Below are 24,215 nucleotides of genomic sequence, written 5' to 3'. Positions count from 1 at the left end.
ATATATTCCCAGAGTTGTGTATCTATCACCACAACCCAATTTTAGAACATTTTGATATCCCCCAAAAGAAATCCAGTACTCACCATCGGGCATTCCCCATTATCACAGCTCCAGATAAACACTACTTTCTATCTCTGTGGATTTGTTCTGTACATTTTACATAAATGGATTCATATACTATGTGGTCTTCTGTGATTGGCTTCTGTTACTTAGCATAATGCTTTCAAGGTTCATCCGTGTTGTAGCATGTGTCAGTGCTTCATTCCGTTTTATAGCCAAATAATATTCCGTTGTATGAATATACTACATTTTGCTTATTTATTCATCACCCGATTGACATTTATTTGGATTGTTTCTACCTTTTGGCTGTTGTTGAGTACTGCATATTTTTTAGTGGACGTATGTTTTCAGTTCTTTTAGATGTGTATCTAGGAGTGGAATTGCTGGGTCATATGGTAACTTAACATTCAGCATTTTGAAAAGTGATCAAACTGTTTTCCAAAGTGGCTACATCGTTTTACATTGTCACCAGCGATGAATGAGTGTTTCATTTTTTTTGTGATTTGCTAATGATGTGGTTTTTATTTGATGGCTCATTATGTTCAACATCTTTTCATGTATTTATTGGCCATTTGTATGTCTTTTCTTTTCCTCATTTTTAAATTGGGTTGTCTTTTTGTTTAGTTTTAAGAGCTTTTATATATTCTGAATACAAGTCTCTGGTCAGATACATTATTTGTAAGTATTTTCTCTTAGTCAGTGAGTTGTCTTTTCACTTTCTTAATAGCATCCTTTGAAACACAAAAGTCTAATTTTATGAAGTCCAACTTCTGTATTTTTTTCTTTAGTAGCTTGTTCTTTTGGTGTCTAAGAAACCATTCTCTAATCCAGTGTTCTAAAGATTTATGCCTGTGATTTCTCCTAAGAGTTTTATCTTTTACATTAGGTCTTGAGATCCATTTTGAATTAATTTTTGCATATGATATGAGGTGGGAATCTAACTTCATTCTTTTGCATTTAGATATCCAGTTATTCCTTACCATTTATTGAAAAGACTATTCTCCATTTAGTTGTTTTGGCACCCTTAAATCAATTGACTCTAAGTATGAGGGCTTATTTCTGGGCTCTTAATTTTGTTCCAGTGAGCTACATGACCTTATGCCAGTACCATACTGCCTAGATTGCTTTATCTTTGTAGTATTTGAAATTGGAAAGTGAGTCTTCAACTATGTTCTTCTTTTCCAAGATTTTCTTTGGCTAATCTGGATCTCTTGCATTTCCATACGAATTTTTGGATCAGTTTGTCAATTTCTGCAAAGAAAGCAGGTCAGATTTTGATAGGCATTGCATGGATGTTTTTGCATTTGCATGGAATCTGTAGAACAATTTGGAGAAGTATTGCCATCTTGATACTGTGTTCTGATCCCCGAACACAGGATATTTTCCCACTTATTTAGGTCTTTAATTTCTTTCAGTGTACCATTCATATACTTTTATAATTTTGTGGCTTTCAGTGTACTAGTCATATACTTTTGTTAAATTTACTCCTGTTAAGTATTTTATTCTCTTGGCTATTATTTTTGCTGGATTGTTTTATTTTTAGGTGGTTCACTACTAGTGTATAGAAATAGAATTGATACTGTATATTGATCTTGTATCATGCCATGTTGCTGAACTTGTTAATTAGTTCAAATAGTTTTTTTTTTCTTTTTTAGTGGATTCCTTAGGATCTTTTATATTCAAGATCATGTCATCAGAAACTAGAGAGAGCTTTACTTCCTTCTTTCCAGTCTGGATGCCTTTCACTGCTTTTTTCCTGACTAATTGCTCTAGCTAGAATTTCTAGTACAAATGTTGAATAGAGGTGGCAGGAACAGGCATCCTTGTCAGGAGGCAATCAGTCATTCTCCATTAAGCATGAATTCTAGCCGTGGGTTTTTCATAGATACAGGTATTCTTTAGTTTTCTTTTTTCACCAACATTCTGTTTGTGACACTTATGTTTTTGCATTTAGCTGTAGCTCATTCATTTATATATGTAAATATGTGTGTGTGTCTTTATTTGTATGACTGTTCCGCAGTTTATTTTCCATCCTACTGTCCATAGATTCTTAATGTCATTTCCAGGTACAGTGGGCATACATTTCTGTTGGGCGTATAGTTAGAAGTGAAATTTCTTGCAGTACTTGTGTTTCAACTTTAATAGGTGATGCCAAACTATTTTCCAAAGTAGTCGTGCCAATTTACATCCCCACCGGAGGTATATGAAAGTTGTAGCTGCTCTTTCTTCTTGTTAACACTTCATATTGTCAGTCTTTTAGTTTTAGCCATTTAATGTGTAGTGATATTTTATTGTGGTTTTTATTTGCATTATCCTGGAGTATTAAAGAGATTAAGCTCCATTTAAAAAAAATGTCTATTGTGTTTATTGGCTTCTTGGGTGTGGTATGTATATGTGTGTTTGTGTTTCCCTCTGTGTGTGTGTATGTGAAGGACTTATCTCTCTTCTTAGTTTTTATGTGATTTTTTGTATATGCATGTGTTCTGTTGATTTGTAGGAGTTTTTTGTTTTTTAGTATCTGTTCTAGATAAGAGCTATTTGGCTGTGTGTGTTGCAAATATCTTCTCTCTGTGGCTTGCCTTTTTAACCTTTTAATGTGTCTCTTGATGAATGGAAGTTTTTAAACTTTAATTTAGTCAAATTTATCAAGCTTCATGGTTAGTGCTTTTTATAATCCTTTTAAGAAACCTTTCCTTCAGGGTCATGAAGCTTTACTCTTACGCTGTCTTCTAAAAGCTTTACTGCTTTGTCTTATACTTTAGTTTTACCACCTATTTAGAATTGCTTTTCTTGTTGAAATATTTCTGATTATTCTCGCTCATTTACACTTCCAAATGAACTTTATGATTAACTTGTTCTGTTCCAGGACAAAAATCCTAATAATATTTTTTTTACCAGGATTGCATTAAGTATGTACATTAACCCAAGAAGAATTAATATCTTTATGACATTGAATTTACTTATTCAAGAATATAGCATGTCTTTTTATTTGCTTAAATCTATTTTTGTCTTTCAAGAGTGTTTTTTGCTTGTTTGTTTTATTTTTTAGTGGAGGTACTACGGATTGAACCCAGGACTTTTGCCCTACCACTGAGCTATACTCCACACTTCCCATGGAGTATTTTGAAGTTTTTCGAATTTAGATTTTGCACAATTTTTGTTACATTGGTGCCTAGATATTCTGTTTTTCAGTAGTGAATTAGGTGTTCTTTTCCATGATTTCTTCTGAGTATTGTTTATGATTTCTGTATTTTGTGTTATAACCTGTTGCCTTGTAATTCTCTAATTTTTTGAAGTAGTTTTTCCCATAAGATTTTGTTTTTTAAATATATCGTCTGCTAATGGAGGTAATTTTACCTCTTCCTTTCAACTTATGCTCCAATTGTTTTTCCTTTATGGTTGCTTTAAAGTTTCTCTAATAAACTTTATTTAGGTGTTGATAGTATAAATGCTCTTTTCCAAAGTGGTCATACCATTTTGCATTCCCAGAAGCAGTGTTGGAGAGTTTCAGTTGTTCTACACCATTGTTACAACTTGATAGTGTTAATCTTTTAAAATTTGAGCACTTCTAGTATGTGTATAGTGATACCTCATGGTGGTTTTAATTTGTATTTCCCTAATGACTAATAATGTTAAGCACCTTTTGGTGTGCTTTGCTTTCCTTTTTTTTTTTCTTGATGTGCTTAATTGCTGTTTGTATATGTTGTTTGATCTTTATATATGCCAGGATACAAGTCCTTTGGTAACTGTGAACACTTTCTTCCACTCTCTGGTTTACCTTATCATTTTCTTAAACTTTTGCTCTTTAAAAGATACCATTAAGTTTTAATGAATTCAAATTTAATCTTATTTACAGTTCATGTTTTTTGGGTATTATTGTTACTCAGTGTTACAGAATTTTCTCTTACGATTTTAGAAATTTGATAGCTTTAGCTCTTACATCTACATCTGTGATCCATTAGGAGTTGGCTCTTTAGTATGGTGTGAGAGAAAGATTGATGTTCATTTTCTTCATTCCAATATCCAATTGATCTAATCCCATTTGTCAGAAAAACTTTTCTTTCCCAATTGAGTTGTCTTGGTATCTTTGCTGCTGATCGGTTAACCATACGTTTGTGGGCCTATTTCGGTAATCTCCATTCAGTTCCAGTGGTCTTGTTGGTAGTAACAGTCTCCATAGTGTAGCTTGATAGTCTTGAAATGGGTTGAACAAGTCCTTCAACTTTGTTGTTTTCAAAATTGTTCTGGCTATTCTAAATCCTTTGCGTTTCAAAATAAATTTTACTCTTAGCTTGTTAATTTCTACAAAAAAGGTCCTCTGGAATTTTAATTTGAAATGTTGAATCTATAGATCAATCTATAGACATCTCAAGAAATTGCTGTTTGTCAGTTATACCTCAATAAAGCCGGGGGAAATAAAGAATTGAGTCTTCTAATTATGAACGTGCATGCTATGCTTCTTCCTTTATTTAGGGCTTTTCAGTTTCTCTCAATAATGTTTAGTAGTTTTCAGTGTAGAGACTTCCCTTTGATAGATACCATTTCCAGTTAGCTAAAGAATTTCTTTTAGCATTTCTCCCAGAGTATGTCTGTTGGCAGCAAATTCTTAGTTTCCTTATATGAAAATGCACTTAACGTTTGCTGATTATAGAATCTGGATCAACTGTTCTTTTATTTCAGTGCTTTAAAGATATGCTCTTCCACTGTTTCTGGCCTCAGTCATGTCTAAAGAGAAATCTATGGTTATTTGAGTCATTGTTTCTGTGTATAATGTAGTTTCTGTGTATAATGTAAAGTGTAGTTTTTCTCGTGCTGTTTTTAGGATTTTTTTCCCCTCAGTTTTCAGCACTTTGAATATGATGTGTCTAAGTGTGTTTTTCTTTTAGTTTATTCCATTTAGGGTTCACTGAGCTTCTTGAAAATATAAATTCATTATATCTTTTGCCAAATTTGTGAAAATATTGACTACTATTATTTCAAATTTTTTTTGCCTCTATCTCCTCCTTTCCTTCTGGGTCTCCAATTACATGTAATGTTAAATCTTTTTGTATTGTCCCACAGTTCCGAGACACTTGATGTTTTTTTTCTTTTTTCTTTTTCCTGTTTTCATATTAGATGATTGCTATTGAACAATTTTTAAGTTTACTCCTTCTTTCCTCTGTCATTTCCATTCTATAGAGCCTGTTCAGTGAGGTTTTTTTTTTTAAACTTTTAGATATATTTTTCAATGATAAAAAAAATTTGGTTCTTTTAAAGTTTTTATTTCTCTGTTGAGAATTCCTATCTTTTCATTTATTTCGGTTATGTTTCCTTGACCTCATAAAGCATAGGTATTAGCTGCTTTAAATTTTTAAAGCTCTTTGTGATAGTTCTAGTATTTGGGTTTCCCTTGTTAGTTTTCTGTTGAGTATTTTTAGATTGTATATTAGACATTGTGATTTTTGTGTTGTATGGAGACGTGTGTGTGTTTCAAATCTTAGTTCATTTTTCTAAGCCTTTGCCACATTGGTTTGAATCTGTCCTGTGTATGCACCCTTCAGGGATCAGTCTTTGTGAGACGTGGGTGTGTGGTTCAAATTTGAGTTAAATTCTCCAAATCTTTGTTGGTTTGAGGGTCTGTTTAATGCATGCATAGTTCAGGGCTTAGGCTGAGGCTTGTTTATACACAGAATCCAGAATTCCTTTCTGGTCGTCTCCACCCCAGGAATCTCCCTGCACCCTTTCTTTATCATTGGTTTAAGGAGTTTGATGTTGGTATAACTTTGCTGGTTTTCTTCATGTTTTTGTGCTTGAGATTCATTGAGCTTCTAAGATTTTATGGGGTTTTACTTTTCATTAAGTAGAAAAGTTTCGGTCATTATTTTTTCAAATATTTTTCCTATCCCCCTCCCCACTTTTCTTCTGGGGCTTCAACTACAATTAGGTTAGAAAATTTAATATGCTGTGTCTTTCTGGTCCTCTTTCCCTGTGTGTTTAAATGTGCTATGTCTTTATGTCCATGGGTCTTTTCTGCTGCTGTATTAAATATGCTGTTAATCTCATCCACTAGCTTTTTTCAGATATTTTAATTTTTTTGTCTCTGCAAGTCTAATTTGGGACATATAGTCTTTCATTTCCCTTCTTGTTTTCATGTTTTTTCCTCCACCTTCTTGAACATATGGAATGTATTGAATTCTACCTCTTTCATTCCTGGGTCAGTTTCTACTGATTGATTTTTCTCCTGGTTATGATTCCTATTTTCTTTCCTGCTTACTTGAATGCTTGGTAAATTTTGATTGGATGCTGGACATTTTGAATTGTATGCTTTCGATGTTGGATTTTATTGTATTTTTAAAAATATCATTATCCTTTTTCTGTGACACACTTAAGTCACCCGAAATTCATTTGATCCTTTCAAGGCTTCTATGTAGGCTCTGTTAGATCAGATTTAGAGCAGCCTTTAATCTGGGGCTAATTTGGCCTCATTTCTAAGGCCATATTTGATGCCCTGTGAATGAGGAAGCCTTTCTACTATGGTTCATTAAAGTACAAAACGTTCCCAGTCCTGTTGTTTTCCTGTGGTTTTTCCCATGGCCTTGAGGTAATTTCTTCACATGCTTCCCAGATCTCTGAAGCTCTCTTTCTGTGTAGCTATCTTTCCCACAGTATTTTTCCTCGAATTCTAGCCATTTTGGTCTCCCCATACTCGATTGGGCAACTCAGTGACATTACTGAGCTCTCTCTGGGTTTCCTCTTTCTCTGCCACAGTCTGGAAACTCCCCAGGCAGAAAGCTGCAGCAGTGCGAGGGCTCATCCAGTTTGTTACCCTGTTCTCAGGGTCGCTATTGTCTACTGATTGAAAACCACTATTTTATATATTCTGTTTGGTTTTCTCATTCTTTAAGACAGATTTTTAAAATCTGGTCTCTTTAATCCATTATGGCAAGGAACAGAAATACTCATTCCATGTTTAAAATTTATTGACACACTCAAGTTGGGATTGAATTACCATGGTGTTTGTTATTGTTACTTTTTTCCCCAGTTGCTTACGTATCCACCCAGACCTGTGTTTTAGTGAAAGAGATACAGAAATTGTGGGTTAGGATAACTAGTGTTTTACGATTCATTTCCTCCTTTATTTTCAGATTGTTTCTCTTGGAGTAGTAAAGGACACACATACACAGCACGCAATTTACCAAAAATAAAAAGCGTGTGCCATATTGCAGTTCCCGTGGTTGAACTCCTCTCAGTGAGGTCGCAGTTCTAAACTTAAGAATGGTCTTCGTGTGAATAAACTTACTTCTGTCTATGGGGACATGTTAGAGGCAATATCCTGGTGTACGAGTAAGCTTAAAATTGTTTCTGAAATACTAGCATACAGTTGTATATGTCACAAAACACGGTCACCACTGCAGTTAGTTGCTTTTAGGGAACAGCCGTGCTTGATTTGTTATTTGATTTAGTACTAAATATAATCGTGTCTCCATTAGCGTTGTACAGCAGGAAGCCCCGAGTGAAGAGCTTTCCAAAGACGAGGTCATTCTGAGGCTGAAAGTGGAGGTGCAGCGTTTGCTGGGCAGCAACTCGGTGAAGCGGCATCTGGTGTCTCAGTTACAAAATGATCTCAAAGACTGTCGTAAGAAAATCGAAGATCTCCAAGTGCAGAAGGATGAAAAAAGCATTGAGGTAGAGGTTTGTAAGGCTAAAAATCATTTTAAAAAGACTTAATAAAGAAAAGACTTAAAATTTTCACATTTCAGTTAAACCTTTGTCTTTCAGGGATTCATTGGAGTTTTATTCTTACATTTGCACAGGGAACTATATTCAATATCTTGTAGTAATCATTTGACTTTTTTATAAGTAAAGTTTAAAGAAGGATATGCTACTTAAAAGAATATGCTTTCTAGTTACTCTTGGCACTGAGTAAATGAGAGGCAGTTAGGTAAAATTCCTTTACCACAAACCCAAGGAAGCATTCTACGTAATAAGGTGCCTGCATTTCTTCAAGATTGGCTTGTACCAATAGCAGTCTAAAATTTGGTTAAATTTTCCACGAAAAAATCCTGTAGCTTTTTGTCTGAGATTTCTCTAGCCCATGTTCTTAAAACAAGTCATTCTGTATGCAAAAAAAATTAATTACATGGCGGTGGTGTTACAGGTGGGAAAGGCACCAAGTCAGGTATGTCAGAGTCAATCTACCTTTATATCCTTTGGTTAGCATCCTTGCTTTATAGATGAGGAAAATGAAGCTAGAGGAATTTGTGGCCCTTCTGAGGTTAGAGCCAGTCTTTGGGCAAATTGAAACTAAAACAGTGGACTAATAAGTAGGTCGGAGTTATTTCCCCAAGAACGTGCTGTCGGAGATCTTTCGGGCTGCCCTCCTTTACCATCTGCCTTTTTCACCCTTTCCTATTTTCAAATCTCAACTCATCTCTATTCCCAACAGAAAGTCATACATAAAAGACCTAGTAACTAAAAGGAAAGGGAAGGTGAAAAATGAATGTAGTGTATTCCTTTTCCTTTTAGATGGAAATAACATTTTACTTCCTGCTTTTATCTCCTGATCCTTTAAGCCAGGAGTTGTATTCATTAAAACAGTCCTATTAGAGCAAAATGTGCAAGATGTTCCCTGGTGCTTCTTCTTAATGGAGTTTTAATTGCATCTAGTTTATTTTCCAGAAATAATGGTGTGTTTTCACTGGGAAAGCCCTGCCTGCTGTGGTTCTTCCCTCTGAGTAACTACATTTGATGAGCACGCTGATTCCAATGTTAACGATCAGATGAGAAATGGGACAGTGTGCTTCCCTCCAGCATGCTGAGCATTTTTAAATCAAGCTGTTTCCTTATGTTCTTTAAAAAGGATGGGAATGAAAGTTTGTGTCTCAATTTGTGTTAGAGTTGACTAGTTGAAGCATTTTGGTGAGACTGTGCTACGACCTAGGAGAGTAAGAGGCTGAGCTGGAGTCTGCACCTGAGCTCAGGTATTTTGGTACCTTGTTCAGTATTGAAATCACCAGCGGCCTGTGCTGGTAAGATTCACTTTCATGTGTGTGACGGTTGCTGGGGGCCGTGCCTTATGTTGTGTTTCTAGCCTTTGCCGGTGCCTCTGTAGTCTGTTTCATCAGCAGAGCGAAGGGAGCGCTCTCATCTCTGAACCCTCTTTTTGCCCAGCTAGCCTTCTGCCGCAGTGATTTCTCAGCAGTCTACATGTAGCTTTTTTCTTGAAGTGTGCCGTCAGCCCTTGCGGCCGTGTCTGTTCCGCTTCACCTGATGATGCTGGGCTCTCTTGGGAGTATTGTCTTGATAATCCTCTGCATATTTGCTCAGTAAATATTTGTTGAATTACTACACATACTGACCCACTTCCTGGGTGGGGAAAAGGGAGAGGAAGTAGTAATTTAATCAATAGGTGTTTTGTTTGTTGTTGCTTTTTAAATAAACACTCTAGTTCACAGCCACCTAATTAGCCCATGGACACCTTCAGGCTTTTCCTTTTGCCTCCTATTCCCACGTCTTTTCTGATGGAGCTTTCTCTTCAGTCTGTAAAGTCAGAAAGCGGGGTTAGGAGGTATGTGGAGGGAAAGTTTATTATTCAATGTAAGCTTTTTTTTTTTTTTAAAGCTGCTCTGTGCAAGGTCTTGTGGGATTCAATGATGAAGGAAACAACGGCCATTCCATGAAGGAACTTAGAATCTAGAGCATCACTATCCAATGGAAATATAGTGGTGCCACATACATAATTGAAATCTCCAGTAGCCCCAGTAAAGTAAAATAGGTGAAATTGTTTGAATAATATATTTCGTTTAACCCAGTACATAAAAAATATTATCTAATCAATCTGTGATTAGTATAAAATCATTAATGAAATGGTTTATGTATTTTTGTGGGTGTGCTAAGTCTTTGAAATCTGGCATGTGTTTGCTACTTACTGCTCATTTGTATTTGGACAAGTCACATTTCAAGTGCTCAATAACCATATGTGGTTAATGGCTAGCATATTCACTAGTACAGATCTATAAGGAGGTGGACATTCATAACTCTGTATAGTTAGGAAGCTGCTGGTTGCAAAGTGCCATGAGAAGGAATAACTAACTGGGCTTGAGAATGGTAAAGCAGCCCTAGTGAAGTCTGCAAGGAGGGAACATTTAATCTCTGTCCTGAAAGATAAATCCATGGGAGACGGTGGAAAGGAACATTTCAGCCTGGAGCAGAAGTATATAAAAGGATGTAACAAACAAGCTAGAATTCTATATTATGTAAATTCAGTCTTTCTGAAATCTTTAATGAGGCTAAAGTCATTTAAATGTCTCAATGTCAACTTTTAGAAAGAATGATCATAGCTAGCTAGCATCAAATCCTGAGCTTCAAGAGATGGTGTTGAACTTCTGTCCTTGCTACAGGGATGTTAAGAGAAAGAAATCATTAATTTAAACTTCCTGAATGACTTTTTAGAGAGAAATAGGCCATCAAAATCCTCCCTTAAAGCCTTTCTTCGTATTAAGAAGGGCAGCAAAATTATTTACTATGTAGTTGTATTTGACATGATTCTCTCGTGTTTTAAAGGTACTGATATATTTATTGCTTTATATACATACCTTGTAGCACATTTTATATTCATTTCTCTCCCTCTTATATAGAACAGTTTCAAGTTATTGCAGAGTCAATGGTTTTGTTTTGTTTTCATGTCATGTGACTACTCATAGCAGAGCTACTTTATGGCATTTCCAGGATAATATGTGGTGAAAATGAGGAGTCTGCCCATTCTGTGCAGACTATGCGATGATCAGAGGTGGATCAAATACTGTGCTGTTCATTCCAGTTGAACAACTGGGCCATTAAGGTAGAATGTGGCAAAGGCCATAGGAAAACCAGACTGACTTACTAGCAGTCAGGAACCACATCTACACTGAATTTTTTGTAAGCTTAATAAATAAAACACAGAAGTCTTTCTGTGTCTGATACTTAATAGAGATCGTTACCTTACCACAAGCTGTGGTTAAAGCTGTACTCTGATTCCAAGGGGCTTGATAGGCAATATTCAGTAACCAGCTCAGAAGGGTCCTAGCTAGAATCTTTTTAGATGTAGAAATTAGGAAGATAGTATGAGAGTTGTTATATTACATTTCTTGTTTTCTTGAAGATAATGTCTTCAGTATTCCTGCTTTAGAGAGAAATTTTATTGTGACGTTCAAATGGTCCTTCTCTTTGAAAGGTGTTCATAAGAGTTTTGTGCTAACAAGTATAAGTACCTCGTCCCTGTGGGCCTGCAGCATGAAAATATGTCAGGACTGAGTGTAATAGATACCATGGAGGTTGTTTTTCAGGATATCAGTAGGATGTTACTTTGATTCCTAGTATAAAAAGTCACCAGTGGGGAAGCACAAATGAGTATCATAAATCCTCCATCAAGTGGAGGCCAGGTTAGAAAAAAATGAAAGCCATTCTAGTGAGTCAGTAAAGTCCATTGAAGCCTTATTAGCACCCCCAAGTCTGGAGGCAAGCTAACAGGGTGGGTGTTCTTGGCTCTCCCCTCTCCTGCCTGGGGTAGGAGCAGTGGCTTCTGGGAAATGACGGCAGGTGGGAAGGGGAAGGCCAGCAGCTGGAGCCGGCTCCCTGTGGAGGAAGTGAAGAGGGAACTGGAAGACTGAGCCAAAGCCTTGGCGTTCTGTCACCCCCTGTAGGAAGGAGATGCACATACCTCCCTCTCCCGCAATGAGTAGAATGAGCCTTGGTCGAGGGCATTCTTTTAAAATCGAAGAGAAGTCTGAGTTGAGATAAACACAAAACCAACAGATAAAAATAGAGTAGATATTTCAAAAAAAATTCTTTGTGACCCCTTCAGTGAACAAAGAACTCATAAAAGTGGACAAAACACATAAGTAGTAAGAGGAAAAAGCAAAGTTATATGTATCTGGGAAGATGAAAAACAGAAGAACAGTTGAAGGCAGGTAGGAGGTTCCCTCTGATGGGAGTACAAGAGATGCAACTGAAAGAACTGTTAGAGACCCTCCCCCATCAAACACAGTAATTGTTTAAAAACATCACTGCCATTGGCGGTAACGAGGGTTGGACAGACTTGACTACTTGACAGTGTACATTTGTATGAACTTTCTGGAAACAACTTACCGAAGTCTATAATGAGTACCTACTGCATAAAATATATGAGTTCATATTGATTAAATACAGAATTAGAGTCTATGCCACACCTAGTGGGTGAGGGTATGAAGAAATAGAATATTTGCATAGTCTCAAAATACTTACTGTTAATTACAAGTGGCAAAATAATAACGTTGTAGTGGAGGTGCCTGCAGACACGACCTTCGACCCTTATTGGTTGATCACCAGTGATGAGACGTAGTGATGTCGTGTGTCTCCTGAAAAGCACACACATCAGTTCTGTGGCATTTGTGCCAATGCAGAACCTGAATTTAATAATGAAGAAACATCAGAAAAACTCAAATTGAGGGACATCCTACAAAATAACTGATGGGTACAGGTACTCTTTAAGAACATCACGGCTTTGAAAGATGAAGACTGAAGAACTGTCCTAGATTGCAGGAGACTAGTGAGACGTGACAGTTAAAGGTAACATGGAATTGTAGACTGGATCCTGAACCAGGAAAATACTGTGTAAAGTTTGTGGATTGTTAATAGTATTGCATCCTAGTTAATTTCCTTGTTTTGATAATTGTCCTGTGGTTATATTTGGGGACAGTAATAAAGGTGTACGGAAATTATTTGTACTGTTTCTGCAATTTCTTTGTAAGTATGAAATTCTTTCAAAACTAGTACTTAAATTTTTTAAAAACCTGAAAAACTCGTTTTTACTTTTAGACCAAAACAGATACCTCAGAAAAACCAACTAATGAATTATGGCCTGACTCTTCTGATGTGATTACCAGAGATGATATTCTGCAACTTAAAAATGAAATTCAAGTTTTACAACAACAAAATCAGGTGATTAAAAAACTTTACTATGTTTTGTGAGAATTTTCATGGCCTCTTTAAAAGGCTATAACGGACTTTCAAAAATACAGAGGCAATATGAGTTAGTAGACATGGACATTAACAGATGATTAAGGACATTAGCAGGTGATTAAGGATTACTACTGGTCATGGGGCAGAGTCTTCATTGGAAGGTAAGTATAAGCCCAGTTTCCTGTCTGTGTGGTAGCATGGCTAATAGACGTGTTCTTTCCCCCCCTAGTGAGCTCCTGACCAAAAAGTAAAATGTGGCTTATTTATATGGTTGGGAAGACTATTGTATCTAAGACTTATTTTAAAGCATCAGTTAGCCAATGCTTCTCGGCTGAATGTTTTCATGTATTTCAAAGTAAATACAAAATTTTAACTTTTACTCCTATCAGGAAGCTACTTGATACATAAATGAATCTGTTCTTACAAGGTGTGAGGAGACTTTATAGAATTATGAAAATGATGTTATGTCAAATAATGTTATAGGGAAGGAAAGCACAGAGGATGCCAGAACATGAAATTAGACTAATCAATAAAGATGGTGTTTATTTCCTCTAAGTGCTTTATTCTTTTGTATCCAGCAACTTAAAGAAACTGAAGAAAAATTAAGAAATACAAATCAAGACTTATGCAATCAAATGAGACAAATGGTACATGATTTTGACCGTGATAAACAAGAAGCTGTGGACAGGTGAGGTCTAGCAGAGGCCTGAAGCCTGTCCTCTGGACTCCCTTCCCCTTCCCTCTGCCCCTAAACCCATCCTCCTCTCCTGGCCAAAAAAATTCAAGAGAAACAATGGCATGGACCCTCCCTATTGAAATCTTAGGTTGGAGAAGGTGAGTCCCTGGCTTCTCAGTGTAGAATTTGGAACACATTTTCCATAGAAATAATGTTATATAGTGGGTTGGGTTCTATAGAACCATCAAAACTGTGGTTCATTGAAATAGTATAGCTTAATGGCTTAACTATTTTTTATATAGAAGGAATCTGTGGGAGGAAATATGTCTTCTAAATACGAAATCATAAACTTGGAGACAGACTTTTGGAACATGACTTACGTGTGAGTTGGGTACTTCAGTATTTGTGTTTAATATAGATGACTTGGAGTTTTAGAACCACACCCTCTATTTAATTAGTTTTTTTTAAAATAAACAAAAGTCCTAACGTAGACTATTACCAGTTTGAAGGATTGGAGCATTCTCACATCCCAGGTTTCTAACTTTTCTCTAGACACATTTGAAGAAAGAACATTTTGAAGATTCTCATAGGATCAGCTGTTGAAAGTTAATTATTCCCACTTTTGGTTGGGGACGTCGAATCTGACCTTAACTGTGATTTGCTTTAGAGGGAAGGAGTGTGGAGGCAGGAGAGGTGTTTCCTGTAATCTGGGTACTTACTGCCTTAGATTTCGCTGTCCTCCGTCTGTTTCTAGGTGTGAGAGGACTTACCAGCAGCACCATGAAGCCATGAAAGCCCAGATACGTGAAAGCCTGTTAGCAAAGCATGCTTTGGAGAAACAGCAGCTCTTTGAGGTTTATGAGGGGACTCGCTTGCAACTTAGGTGAGAATGAAAGAGTTTAACTGCTCTTTAAGCTAAACTTAGGTGTTTTTGTGGTCATTTAATTGCTGGTTTTGTGTATCCGAGGTCCGACTTAGATAAGGTGAATAAGGAGATGGCGGCCGTGCAGGAATGTTACCTGGAAGTGTGCAGAGAGAAGGATAATCTAGAAGCGACCCTCAGGAAGACCATGGAGAAGGAGCAGCAGGCTCAGGAGACAAAGGTACAGGACAGGTTCATGTTGTGTTCAGTTCATTTCATTTCTCACTGGAACCAGTACACTCGCTCTCCCGTGGAACAGGGAAGGCATCTGTACTAGCCTCTCGACTTGGGGCTCGTTCACACTCGTACAGCCCACAGAGTACCGTAAATATTGAAATGATAATTGAAGCCCTCTTTGAAAGTGGCATACCCATAGGGGAAAGTGGTTCTTCCTTAGAGATGTATTCTAAGGGACAAAAGAGAGATCTAAAGATAAGCAAGAGTGGACACCAGTCACTTTGAGTCTGAAACCCAGGGATCCTCCCTGTGCGTGTGTTTGTCGGCTTCTCCCGTGCTTCTGCACAGCCTTGTGAGCACTGCACAAAGCATCTGCTCGGAGGCGTCTTCCTCTGACCTGCTGCTCTCAGTACCTAAGCATCCTTCTATTCTGGGAAAAGGGCAGGAGTTTGAACTTGGGTGTCATGATAGGGAAGGTGGTGACGTGGAGCTGTGGAGGGGAAGGTCACTGTGAGTGTGACCTCTTTCTGGGGCGCTCTCATTTTCCAGGGGAGCTGGAGGGGCTGCAGTATCCTCTCTCCTCCTGCCTCAGTCCTCCAAGTTGCCCTTGGTGAGTGTCCAGGAGGAAATTCACATGTAAATAGCTGCCCCTCCTCTCTCCTTCCCTGTCCTGGCCCAAGCCTCCTCCAGAAACACGTCTGACTCTCCCTTCCACTTTGGACCAGTCTGCAGACCACAATTTGAAAGCCACCTGCGTCCGGATTAGAAAATATTTTTCAAGGCTTGAGCAAATGTTCTATACAGAGGTTTCTGAGTAAGTTATAGTAAAGCTGGCTCTTGCTACCACAGACAAAAAGAATGGTAAACAGCAGGTGGGCAATTCAGTTCATTTAATATTTTGATTATTTTTGAATAGGTTAATAAGGTAAAAAAAATGCCATGTATACATACCATCTAGTGGAAAAAGAACAAAAAGCAGCTGTTTGAGTTAAAGCTGGCAATATAGAAGTTAGAAGGGCTCTTAAATTACCAAGAAATTAAAGATGTATCTCGGTGATGTTTAAAAAAATTAAAATAGGGAGAAGACCCAGTGTGAGTCTTTTCTTTCCTTCCTTCTTCTTAAATATATAAATTGGCAAGAACCTCAGAGCATTCTCTCAAAGAGGTCATTCTTTTCAAAAATATATTTTCTGGTACTTTTAAAAGAATCAATTTGGCTGTAAAGCTGAACCTCATGTAATTAGTCAGTAGTAATTAATGGCTGGCACTGACTGATGCCCTGGCTCATGAATGCTTATACATTGGGGCAAGAGGAGGGGTAAAACTGCTATTTGGCCCTCCCCCCAAAGCTTATAGATTAAAATTGTTTTTTAATTTTTAAATTGTCATACAGTAAAATGGACTCATTTTCATTTGGTGTACAGTTTCATAAATTTTTAACCCAGGTATGAAACAGAACAGTTTCATCAGCCTAAAAAAATCTGCCTTGTGCTCTCCCCTTGTAGTTTATACCCATCCCCCACTTAAAGGGCCAGTGTACTTGAAGCATTAAAAACTTCCTTCCTTTCCTGGGAGTTCTTTAGTTTTCTGTGTAGACTTACGCAGGCCTTTATAAAGCCTGGTAGTCTTCATAAGCCAGTCGGAACAGAACTTCTTTAAGTGTAAGAGACTTTATCTAATCTTTTCATATCCCCTAGAGGTGGGCAAAGAGGTCTATACCAATGTGTTTTCCTAGGAAATGTTTCACACTCACATATGGGAGAATCTTAGTAACCTCAGGCAAGCTAGGGAACTGTAGGGTAGTCCTTCTCTGCAAGATGTAAGCCATTTTCCCTGCAGTTGACCTTCAGGTCAGGAGCTTTACCTGGATACTGAATACATCAGACAGATGACACCAAGAGTCCCAGGATGTATTTTCCTGTTTCATATGTGCTCTTTCTTGAAATACTTGTTGAGTCAGGCTGCAGGTTAAGTACAAGCTCAATTCCAAGTTTAATGTTTTATTAACACAAATTTTCCTCACATGTTAACCTGGCATATTCAGAGAAAGGGAAAAAAAGTCATATACATGGGACCCTTCGGATTGGGTAGTAATCAGTAGAGACTATGAATCTGTAGACAAGGCAAAGATGATCAATATTCCCATTCATAATGCCAGTCCTGCACACACGAAGGCTCATTTATACAGTTGTAATCCACATTAAGTCAGTCCTTAAGAGTTTTTTAGCTATCTGAGACATGCAAGCAAGTTTAAATGTTTTAAAACTATCAATATTTGCTTCCCTTTACTGATAAAACCTTTTGAATTAGATATTCCTGAAGGATGTTCAAATGGCAGATCCCCCATGGTCAATATACTTACTGCTTTTCTTTAGTGAAGAGAGGGAAACAAGGTTTTCTTCACTGTGGTGCCTCATAAAAATGGCCACACATTCTTGCCATCCCTGAATGTGTGTCCCTTTGCAATGTCACTTTGTAGCTATTCTTAGTAACAGGTGGTCTGTGTCTCATCCCCTGAATCTGACTTTGGCCACATGACTGACTTTGGCTAATGGAACATTAGTAAACATTATGTAAAAAGACAGTTCAAAAGCATTTATGAGTTGGTCCTTGCAAGCTTGATCCTCGTTGGGACCCTGTGACCAAGCACCATGTGAAGGATCTGGGACAACCTTCTGGGTGGTGACACATGTGACCAAATCATTGCCATCTTCCTGGCAGACTTTGAGCGATGCCATCTTAGACCATGTAGCCCCAGTGGCCCGCAGAGATCAGCTGAGTTGGCTTAGACCAGAGCTACCGTCCAGCTGAACCACAGATCATGAGAAATAATAGATGTTGTTTTAAGTCTCTGCACTGGCTGGTTTATTATGTAATAAAGCTAACTGATAGACTCACAGACATACACACAGAAAATTGGTAGCAATTTCCTGCTGTTGATCAAAAGGAAATGCAGATACATATAGAAACAACTCCTGAAGGACAGACAGGCACAGACAAGACAATTTGGAGATTCTGTCTACAGTCACACAAAAATAGTAACAGTGATGTATGATATGACAGTGGACAACTTTCTCAACCACATGGAAGAGACTGTCCTGTAGACTCAGTGCAACTGCAGTCCCCACGACCTGACTGAAGAAATGGATCCCTCAGTCACTGGAGATTTTCCAGACTCATACAACCCTGAACAAACATGGCATGTGCCAGTGGTGGAGAGGACTTGCATGACAGTTAAGAAATAAGCCAGGTCAGCTGTGAACCAGAGAAAAACCCAGACAAACCAGGTAGTCATGAGTCAGAAATAATGCCACAGAGACACAGAGCAAAAGCTCTGTTGCCATGTGGGGATAGGTGTGGGAGGTATACCTCCTGGCGTCGCAGTTGGTGGGCTTTGGTGTGTGTCTTCTCGTGGCATCTCGGTGGGACCTCCAGAAGATCGTTTCAAGCAGAAACTCTCATGTATCATTTTGATTTCTGAGGGGGGTTTTATTGAGTTTTCATATCAACTGGGTTCCTGGAATAGAGAATATTGTATGAATAGTTCAGATTCTTAAATTTTACCTGACACTTGACAGTTCTTATTCGATAACACTTTAGCTAGTTTTGATAAGAAATCTTGTTTTTGATACTGAAAAAAATACCAATCTGGATTTACCACAGGATTCATAGCTTTTAGAGTAGAGCAATAAGTTTTGGCTTATCTTGGCATACAGGTCTTTCAGAAATGCAAATCTTTCTGGATTCTGATACCTGATGGGTCCCATGATGGATGGGGTGTCAGTGTAAATGTCAGTTTCATTTTTAAAAAAGCATTTGGTGTTTTGAGAATGTATTTATTGTCTTAGATGCCTTTTCTTTTAATCTAGCCATCTGTAAATTTTTAATCCAAATATTTGAGATGTAAGCAGGTTTTTACAAGACAATTTATTCAACTGATTGAGTTAGCATATGGAAGATCACTTGTCTCTGGTGCTCTTGTCTGTTACATGCATATAACTTTTATCTTATAAATTTGACTTGGAGAATGTTAGTGTTGTATGAGGTATTTATTTGAATTTTGTTTAAAGAGACAGCTTTTGGAGGAAAGAGAAGAATATGTAAGGAAACTGCAGGTGGAATTTGAAGAGAAGTACCAAGATACCCTTGTGATGGAAAAGGACAAGTGGCTGAAAGAACAAGAAAGTGATATTAAACAGCAGGTTGAAAATGAAGTCATGCTAGCCAAAGCTCACTGGGATAAGGAGCAGAAGGAGGTGTGGGTTAAAATTTCTTTGTAGTCACTATATTTAAAAACTGTACTAACTGTTGAGAGACAGCTCTTCCTGAAATGACATTATTTTTAATTGCCAAGTATGTACATTATTACTCATTTTATGAGAATTGGACTATTACTCACACCTCTTGACTCTTCAGCCCAATTCAGGATATAATGAGTTTTGGGGGCTACTTTTTTGATTCCTCAAAATGAAACCATGATCGAATTACGTACTGTGAAATGATTCTGATAACTCTAGATCGATCCATAGTTGACAAATAAATAACCCACGTTGTGGTTTAGAAGAAAGAAGTGATGACTGGGTAGGCTCAGAAGCACAAAACTACCTCTGTTACCTAAGTAGCGAGGGAGATTAGGAAATGCTCATGGTCACCAAGAAAACTAAGAACCAAATTATAATCCTAAAGACTTAGTTGGAAGTGAAATAGATTCGCAAACTTATTTAAACTCAATTTTCTTACCTATAAGGTTGCTATTAATTGGGGGGTGGGGTGTCTACCTCAAGATGAAATAGTAGACCATGGTCCTGTCTCCTGACCTCCCTACTAATCTCTCGTCCCCTCCTCACCCCAAATTGTATTTCTTCAGTCTAGTGCTGGCCTCTGAAATTCTTTCACTGGTCACTTTTTAATATAAAAGTATATATTCTGGAATATCTCTATATAGCTATAAAAAATCTGGATGGCACAAAGCAAATCCCCTATTTTTACATTGTTGCAAGTTGTTTTTCAGTTGGATTTGCTATTAGTTATTTACCAGGGGGTTGAGAGAGACAGCTAATGTTCTTGTGAGAACGTCAGGAAAGCATGAAGTGCCACACAAGATGGCCCTTTCTAGTGAAGCAACAAAGCCGGGGGCTGTGGTAGCCAGGGAAGCAGTCTGAGAACTCTGGATACCCAGGAGGCGGCAAACAGGAAAAGGGAAAAGCAAATTTTGCTATTTCCCAGTTTTGCCCCGGACTGATTGTGTTTGGATCTATCCTATGACACTGTTGAAAGTAGAATCGTTAAGACGTTCTTCCAATAATGTCCTCCTCTTGAATGCACAGTTGACGCAGTAGAATTTAGTATCACAACAAACAAGATTCTAATGTGTTTGAAGAAGTAAAACTGTTTTTTAGATTGTTCAATTACAGGTTCATTAGTTATACTTAACCAGTGTCTACTTTATGGAAAGCCTGGTATTGATGGAAAAACACATTAATAGCAGATGTTTTCTTTTTTTTTTTTAATCATGCCATCTTTGTAGTCAAAGCTGTCAAAGCTTCCAGAAAGGTGCATCTTGAGAGCAAGGTGGACTGACCTTAACACAATATACTTAAATCTTCCACGAGACTTATGTTATGTAAATAAGGTCAAAGAGTAACTGTCAGGAGTTCCTTGAGAATATATTCTCATTGACTAAATTTCTAAACCTCACATCATTACTACAACAATGTCTAGATGGTTTTCAAACACTGCTGTGGTTGCTTTTTTGGCTAGCGATTAATTCTAGTTTTCTCTTATTTGAATATTTTTCTTTGCATATGATTTTTCTTCTGAAAACAGATCAAACAAGAACTTATTCAACAGCTTGAAAAGGAGTGGCAGTCTAAGCTGGATCAAACTATAAAGGCAGCGAAAAAGAAGACCTCAGATTGTTGCAGCCAAACTGACCAAGAAACCGCCATTGATGTTATTTCCAAGAAAGAGATGGCAGTTATGATAGAAGAGCAGAAGCGAAAGATCCAGCAAAACTTAGAGCAGGAGAAGGAAATAGCTATCAAGGGGGGCTTGAAGAAGCTTGAGGTTGAATTGGAGCTCAAATACTGTGAAAATATTGCCAAACAGGTAATAGGCAGATTTACTCCGGGACAGTTATTGGAACTGCCTGTCTGTTAATGAAAACTTGTGAAGTACTACTGTTAAACTTGCTCATAACTTTATACTTAAAAACACAGTGCATCCTAGTGTAGGATAACAATCTTTTTTGGGAGGTGGGGGGAGGTAATTAGGCTTGCTTGCTTGCTCATTCATTCATTCAGTCATTCATTTATTTGTAGTGGAGATGCTGGGGATTGAACCCAGGTAGGCATGCGTTCTACCACTGGGCTATATACTCTTTCCCCCAGATAACAATCTTACGTTGTCCTAAAACTTTCTTCATTCTGTTTCTGTCACAAAGCTGTCATCTCTCAGTTTTTCTATATATTCTTTCAGTTTACAAAATGGTTGCTCCTCTGAGGCCAAAGCATTGAGATGCCTGAGGTTAAAGATGATGGTTTTACATCTGAGTAAAGCCCAACTTAATTATGCATCTCTCATATCTAACTTTATAGAAAATATTCCACTGAAGTAGTTCTAGATAAGTGAGCTTAAGGTGAATAAGGTATTTAACAGTATTTGTGTGGAGACCTGAGGGTTGAATCTGCAAGCATGCCCCTTAAATGGAACTTTGTAAGTCTTGTCCACTGCCAAAAAGCGGTGCCATCACCTCCCCTTGGAAGCATTCAAACAGCTGGCTTGCTTGTAACTGGGGCGTGTTACTGGGTTTTAAGAAATGTCATGCAGAGAAAAGTGTAGCTTAGTGTCTACAGGATAAAGATGAATTATTTGTTTTACCGATACTATGTATTGCAGCAGTTCTTGAATTTTTTTGTTCTCAGGGTGCCTTTACAGTTTTAAAGATTGAAGACTTGAAGGAGTTTTGTTGTTGTTGTTGTTGTTTGTATGTCTATTTACTGGAAAAAATCTAAGAAGTTAGAAAAGCAAGAATCTTCAAGCACACTTGCTATTGGCTGTCAGAGCAGAGACATGTCACATGGCATGTAGCCTCTGGAAAAACTACTATTTACATGAAAGAATGGGAGTGAAAATGACAGCTATGGTCTGAATATTATTTTGAAAATAGTTTGACCTCACAGACCACCTGACAGGGTTTCTAGCCCTCAGAGTTCCCCAGACATTAGTGTAGTAGTATTATTGTGTGGCTGTTATCTTAGACCTATTACTTATTATAAAGTCTTAAGATAATACCTGAAGTTTTAAAAATTATACTCTGCTTTTGATAAATACTTGAAATTCTGCCTATTTAAGTTCTACATGATTTTACAAGGAATCCTTAAAGTATGGAAGCATAGGCAAATAGATGTAATTGTATCAAGGACATTTTCAGTCAGTTAAAATAATTTTCTGAACTGTTTAAGGTTTGAACAGAGTTAAGAAAACGTTCTATAGACAAAGACATGTTTTAAGGGTGCTGCTTTGGTATTTATACAATTACAGATCTTGTGAAGAAAAACAAATAGCATGATAGAGTAGAAAGGACATGTCCGTAGTAACTTCTAAAGGAATATAAATTTTGATGGGAGCTTTATCTTTTCCCCATATTTTTAACTCCCTGGAATTTACCTATCAATGTATTGAGCATTTTAGTGAGAAATTCAGCCCCTTACATCAACTCTGCTTTGGGGTATATGTATGTGTATCTGTATATTTCAAACAAGGAAATATGGAAAGATTACTTAATAAGTGATCTGTGGTAACCTGTAACAGATTTTTAACCAGTAAATTTATTAAGTCTTAATTTTTTGCCTGAATTGATGTATCTCCCTCATTCTACAGTCACTAACTCCTCGACAGCAGGGAAATTTGCTAGGTATGAGGTTCTAAACCATGTCGGTGCACGTGTGCATGTGTTTATATGTGGGGCAGGGGGACCGAGGAGGTGGCGGGTATAGTGATTAGACAGCATCTGACAGCAAGCTGCCTTCCTACATGTCCTCTCCTTTTTCCCTAAGATAAATAGGAGTTTGTTGAAAATGACAATTGGTATTGTGTGTAAAGCTTTCTAATAATAGTAGTGGCCATCAAACGTGTATGGATTTCTACTTCCTGCGTTGGCTTTTGCATGGGACAGTATGGGAAGTTCAGAACAGAAGGATTAGAGTCTACAGTTTGGGATGAGGTGGGGTGCTGGACGTCAGTGTAATCCATGTAATGCAATACAGTGTAAAATACACATGAAATCATAGTGGCTATTTGCAAATGGGATCTTTCTGAAATTTTATACCTTACTTTCCCTCTTTCTCTTGCAATCACTATCCTGCAGGTAGAAACGGCTGTGCAAAATGCTCGCCACCGATGGCTGGAGGAGCTGCCCGAGCTTGCAGAGTATAAGGCACTTGTAAGAGCAGAGCAGAAGAAGTGGGAAGAGCTGCAAGAGCAGTCTGTGGCCAGACGGGTAAGAGCCCTGCTGGAAAGAGGCTTCGGGAGGGCCGCATCTCGGCCCCGGGGACGCGTGCCTGCTCACAGCCTTGTGGAAGGGTGAGGTGTGATGGTGCACGCTGAGCCTTAGCTCGGGGTCTGACCAGTGGCGTCTGCTCTCATCTCATCAAATGGTTGAGGGAGAGAGGATGTATTTCAGCGTCTTGAAACTCTCAGAATCTGGAAGATAAACTTACCCGTGGAACTGAATCCTGTTCTGTCTTGCCCTATTTTTAGGAGAAATTGAGAACAATTAGCTGTACAGTATCCTTTCACATGCTTGACAGTTGTTTTCTGTCCTATGTCAGTAGTCTTGTATTTTTTTGGGTAAATAACGAGCTCTCTTTCCTAGAGATGTCATGTTCCTTGACTAGAAACATCAGATATTATAACCATTTGTTTTCTCCTAACTTCATTTATTAGTGTAGACCAATTCTAATCACAATGCCAATAAACTGAACATAGTTTTGAAATTTGACACGATAATTCTAAGATTTATTTGGAAAAATGAAAGGACTGGAAACTTTTTCAATGTTCTGGAAAAGAAATAGTAGTCCAGCACTAACACTTAATAGAATATGTTTGAAAACAATAATTCAGACAGTATTGTGCCACAAAAATAGAATTCTTTTTCATTTAGTGCTGTACAGACTTCAGAGATAGTCCCAACTGTGAAAAAAAGCTTAATAAGTTGTTTCAAAACAAGGGAATGAGGAATTATCCCATAATAGTCTTATGACAGCCAAATAGCACTTTGGAAGAGTTGTTTTCCTACCCTATGCAGCACAATAAACTCTACGTTGATTCAGAAGTTAAACATTTTAAAATGAAAGTGTAGGGAAATCAGAAGAAATAGAATATCTCAGATTTGTATTGTAATAATTATGAGGCAACAGGCAT

At 37.7% G+C, this 24,215-nt stretch overlaps 1 protein-coding gene across 6 annotated transcripts in view; it reads left to right on the top strand.

Moving 5' to 3' along the window:
• The window catches only part of CEP152 (centrosomal protein 152), an 86,265-nt gene that overhangs the window by 37,636 nt on the left and 24,414 nt on the right, over positions 1 to 24,215 (top strand). For 3 of the 6 annotated variants that reach the window (XM_074366084.1, XM_074366081.1, XM_074366085.1), the window contains exons 13-20: positions 7,530 to 7,731; positions 12,874 to 12,996; positions 13,596 to 13,705; positions 14,448 to 14,576; positions 14,661 to 14,796; positions 18,863 to 19,048; positions 20,619 to 20,900; positions 23,161 to 23,292. In XM_074366084.1, the coding sequence (XP_074222185.1) occupies positions 7,530 to 7,731; positions 12,874 to 12,996; positions 13,596 to 13,705; positions 14,448 to 14,576; positions 14,661 to 14,796; positions 18,863 to 19,048; positions 20,619 to 20,900; positions 23,161 to 23,292 (1,300 nt within the window). The remainder of the gene's footprint in view (positions 1 to 7,529; positions 7,732 to 12,873; positions 12,997 to 13,595; positions 13,706 to 14,447; positions 14,577 to 14,660; positions 14,797 to 18,862; positions 19,049 to 20,618; positions 20,901 to 23,160; positions 23,293 to 24,215) is intronic. The other 3 variants (XM_045524212.2, XM_010965280.3, XM_074366082.1) reach the window with 2 other exon arrangements.

Source organism: Camelus bactrianus, chromosome 6, assembly GCF_048773025.1.
Source record: "Camelus bactrianus isolate YW-2024 breed Bactrian camel chromosome 6, ASM4877302v1, whole genome shotgun sequence".
NCBI classification, from domain to species: domain Eukaryota; kingdom Metazoa; phylum Chordata; class Mammalia; order Artiodactyla; family Camelidae; genus Camelus; species Camelus bactrianus.
Note: the sequence above shows the minus strand (reverse complement) of the source record. Positions and strands in the feature narration are given on the sequence as shown.